Source organism: Heloderma suspectum, chromosome 13, assembly GCF_057233095.1.
Source record: "Heloderma suspectum isolate Gila_16-S chromosome 13, 16-S_ref, whole genome shotgun sequence".
NCBI lineage: Eukaryota > Metazoa > Chordata > Lepidosauria > Squamata > Helodermatidae > Heloderma > Heloderma suspectum.
The window spans coordinates 3,052,198-3,056,749 of record NC_139470.1 but is presented as its reverse complement, the minus strand read 5'-3'; the positions used below and the strand labels follow the sequence as shown (position 1 = coordinate 3,056,749).

The 4,552-nt window shown below is 45.3% G+C and overlaps 1 protein-coding gene across 2 annotated transcripts in view; it reads right to left on the bottom strand.

Moving 5' to 3' along the window:
• Positions 1-546: 546 nt before the first annotated feature.
• The window catches only part of SVOP (SV2 related protein), a 28,666-nt gene continuing 24,660 nt past the window's right edge, over positions 547-4,552 (bottom strand). The window contains exon 16 of one of the 2 annotated variants that reach the window (XM_084819584.1): positions 547-4,437. In XM_084819584.1, coding sequence (XP_084675710.1) covers positions 4,246-4,437 — 192 coding nt within the window. In that variant the 3' untranslated portion in view covers positions 547-4,245. The remainder of the gene's footprint in view (positions 4,438-4,552) is intronic. The other variant, XM_084819583.1, reaches the window with a different exon arrangement.

Sequence of the window (4,552 nt, the reverse complement as noted above, 5' to 3'; positions counted from 1 at the left end):
GTAAGCTGGGGGCAACGGGGATGGTAGTCCAACACATCTGGAGGGCACCATTGGGGGAGGCTGGAGTCTGAGCTTTGCACAGACAAAATCTGCTAAACAAAAATGGAGAATTTTGAACACATAAAGCTGCCTTGTACATTGGGCCTTCTAGCCCAGTGCAGTCTACTCGGAGAGTCAAACTGCCAATCAAAGGCCTTGGCTCTTTTCCAGTCCTGCTAGCTGAGTTTCTTTCAATAAGAGGTGCTGGGGATTGAACCTGGGTTGTGCCACTGAGCTGTAGACACTCTGAGTTGACAGGGCTGACATCAAGGTATGGTTGGGCACCTGCCAAGGGTCCGCACCCCAGCAGGGGCCTACTGACAAGCGCCCCTGGACTTGCTCCTCCTCTTCACTATTGCCTTCACCCACCTCTTGGCTGATTTCTGGTCCAGGTTCATCTACAGCAAATTACCTTGAGAGAAGCTGAGCTGTGTATTCATACAGTCCTACGGAGAGATGATCTCTATTTTGGGCCCAGAACAGCCAGAAAACTCCACAAGGCTTATTATTGTAAAAACTATTCATTTATTCAACATAAAATACCCAGTGTGGAATCAAACTAAGGTTGCATCATTAACAGAGAAACAGAAGAATATAGTACAATAAGCTCAGTTTACAGAAGTCTCGTCTTCAAAATGAACGCATGTCTAAGTTTCGGAACTGTACATTCAAACACAGCAGAGACATTCAAGTGTTCTTTTTTTCCGGCAAGCATTGAGGAATACGAAGATCAGTCATCACACACACACGGAGAATCGCTTTCCCCTCACGACAGCTTTGCACGTTAACGAACTGGATGACCGACAGAATTCCGAACACCACAGGTAAGTTCAATTCCAAATGATATTTTTGCTTCATTATTTTTTTTAATGAATGTACCAACTGTAATTTATCTCAGATGAAAAATTCATAATGCATTTAGAACAAAATCTTTGGAAGCGTTTGTTATATACACGGGTGATTTTTGTATTATTATTTTTAATGGTTTCTGAGCATTTGTAGGGCATTATGTATAAAAGCCAGATTTTATATATATATATATTTCAGTTAAGACAATACTGTAGATTTCTAGCTTAACAAGTCCAGAGCTCTTACTAAATTTAACTTGATTTATACCATCCAAGAGAAATCCCATTGATTTATTAAATTATGTGTGATTCAATTTGGCAATCCCTTTTTTATGGTTATTACTGTTCAACAAAAAGCTGGTGTAGTTGTGAAGGTGGATGAATCACCAGGGGTTATGTACACTTTTACACAGTATTTAATAAAACATATAAAGCAAACGTAGTTCAAAAAAGATTTATGTTGTCTTATGTGGACATTATGAATTTCATCACCACCAGTATTTCAAAAGTCCTACCCAGAAGCAAAGAAAGCCCGTGTGGTGTAGCGCCTAGAGTGTTGACTGCAAGTCAGGAGATCTGGGTTCTAGTCCCCACTTGGCCACGAAGCTCGCTGGGTGACTGTGGGCCAGTCACAGACCCTCAGCCCAACCTATCTCACAGGGCTGTTGTTGTTGTTGTGAGGATAAAATGGAGAGGGATTATGTATGCCGCCTTGGGTTCCTTAAAGAGGAAAAAAGGTGGGATATAAATGTAATAAATAAAATAAACACCTTGAGGTTTGGAGGCTGGATTTAGCCTACAACACTTAGGGAGCAATCCTATCAATATCAACGGTCGCCTCCAACTCCAGGGGCAACCGCCTTTCGGCTGTATAGCCACAGGACCTCAGAGCATGGGAAGCAGCGGCTGGATGGCACATAGGATGTGTCATACCGGATTTCAAACTTCCCTGCCCTGGCCCGCCCCCAGGAACACCCCGTTCACTCCACGCTGCTCTTACAAGCCCAGAGTGCGGGGCCGATCCGCACTGCCTACGAGGCGGCGTGGGAGAGGGTGGGGGTCGGTTCTCCGGGAACCGACCTCGGAGTGCAGGCTCCGAGCCGACCTATCCTATGGCCACCTAGCCACTAACTACCGGCTATAGGATTGCGCCCTTAACCTGGTATGGGGGAAAAACCTCTCTGAATGGCCAGCCCCCAGAAGAGAAAGCCTTGAATATGACTGGACGGTGTCATGTTGCCACCCTTGGTCTTAGCCCCTCAGAGTGGCTTATGAGTTTGAAATACTTCACTGAGACAAAATGTCACTGCAACTGAAATGTAAAACCTTACAGGAGTGTCTTATTTCAGTGTGATGTTGTAAATTTTGAATCTGCAGCATAAAAATGCAGAAATGATGTGAAATCAGGAAGATGGAGCCTAAGCTAAGAAAGTACTAACAGCTACATTCCCTGATGTGTATCAAGCTGTCTTCTAAAGGTGGCTGAATGGTTCCTTGACCATCCTATTTTTGACATCCTGCAGGCAAAGAACTCTAATACAAGCTTCTTTGGCCTTTTTATATTTTTAGCATTATAGAAAATTGTTTGAAGGGCTATGCCAATGTTCACTTCTGTGATTTAAATAAAATAGCTTAAATCTCCTGGGTATTTTTATTGGCTGAAACTGTGAATGGAGACAGTTTTGAATGAGGAACTGCCACTCATGGTCTAGTCATTTACCTCACATCTGCCCCTGGTCAAACAGGCTGCACAGGTTTTTGTTTTGTTTTCAAACCCTGCAAGACCTATTTGACCAGAGGCAATTGTGAGACAAAGAAAAATATGCATGCCTGCACCATTGGAAGTGATACCTCTCACATCCATCAGAGACTGCAATCCAAATACCTGGTCTATAACAGGAAGCTACCTCATATAGCAGGTCTCCTGGGTTTCAGGCACAGCCTTTCCCAGTCCTCCCTGGGAATGCCAGGAACTGAACCAGGCAGTTTCTACATGCAAGTATGCATTCTACCACTGAGCCCTTTCTCACTTTGGAAAATTAGTTTGAAAGGCAGGGTATAAATAACTTAAATAAATAGAAATAAATATCCAGAACTGGCCAAGAACCTTGGCTGCTTCCACAAATTAATTATACATTATGTGAAGAATTAATTTTCCAGAGGAGGAGCCATGGTAGTCCGTTGCAGCAAAAAACAAAGACTCCAGTGGCACCTTAAAGCCTAACCAATTTATGTGTGTATGTGCATGCATCTAATGGTAGGCTGTAGTCCATGGAAGCTTACGGCACAATACGTTGTCTGTCTTTAAAGTGGCTCAAGGATTCTTGGTTGTAATCGATTTGCCTGTCCTGAACCTGCTGCCATCAATTTCACTGGATGATCCTGAGTGAAATTGACTAGAGAGGGAGAAAAAAGTCTCTTTATCTACTTGGTCCACACCATGCATCATTTTATAAACTTCTATAGGTTATAAACTTATAAACTGCTCCTTTAGCTGTCTTTTTTCTAAACTAAAAAGCCCTACCAAATACTTAACTTTCCCTCATAGGAGAGGTGTTCCCATCCTTTGATCCTTTCAGTGGCCCTTTTCAGCACCCTCTTCCAGCCATATGATACCTCGTTTGAGATGAGGCCAACCAGAACTGTACACGGCATTTCCAATTGCACAGACTTCTTTGCAGACTTCCCCTCTAGGTCCAGCGACACTCTTTGTCAGCGAAGGGACTCCCATTTAGTCAAATGCCCAGCAACTCCTCAAAAAGCAACACGGATCAGCAAGGAGGCTCTGAGCAGACTGACCATGGTTCATGGGTGCCGATGGTTGTTTACGACTGAAAAAGTGCACAGCCGGTAATTTAATGCACAAGACCGGACTGCATGCTACAGCAGGAACGAGTGCGCTTAGATACAAGCCCACTTACTTGCGTGTGTCAAGGGCATTGGCCACTTGTGGACAGAGGAGTCTAAATCATGTTCATCGAACTGCTTGCTTGACACAGAGGGACTTGCTTGGCACCAAGAAACTAAACTCGTTTGGGTTGTTGTAGTTGTTGTTTGTCAGCCATGAAAACACAGCAGACAGCTTGGGAAAGGCTCCCTCTCTTCTTCCCTAGCTCCATCACCTTCCTCCCCAACACACGCCCACACATTCGCTTTCCAGATCTAATTCCTCTCTTTGCACGAGGGAATGGCGATGGGTGCGAGCAAAAAAGGAGTCCAAGGAGACACAGGCGGAGCATTCTTGCTTTTGGAAAACGCACGGCAGTATCTAGATGTCCTGCTTCTCAGACGCCAGACTTGGGAGTTTTGGGGGGAACCCCCTCTCCAGACTTCCCTATGGCTGCAGTGATGTGCCCCGTCACCCCTGAGATCCAGAGTTTGACCGGGGCATTCCGCGGCCAAACATCTCTTGCCCCCATTCTCTGTGGGTGGACTCCTGCAAGCCACGGCCTTTGGTTTCGATGGGCAGCAAGCAAGAGGCCAGGGCCGCCAGGACACAGCACCCGCTATAAACGATCAGCGTCAAGTAGACAGAGGACTCCAGCATGACCTGACGTGGAGGGAAGGAGGAAGTCAGCAAAGGCCCTGGCACTTGCCCATGTATGGACACAGAAAGGCTGCTGATTTAACTCTGAGGCTGTGTGGTGTAGTGGTTAGAGTGTTGG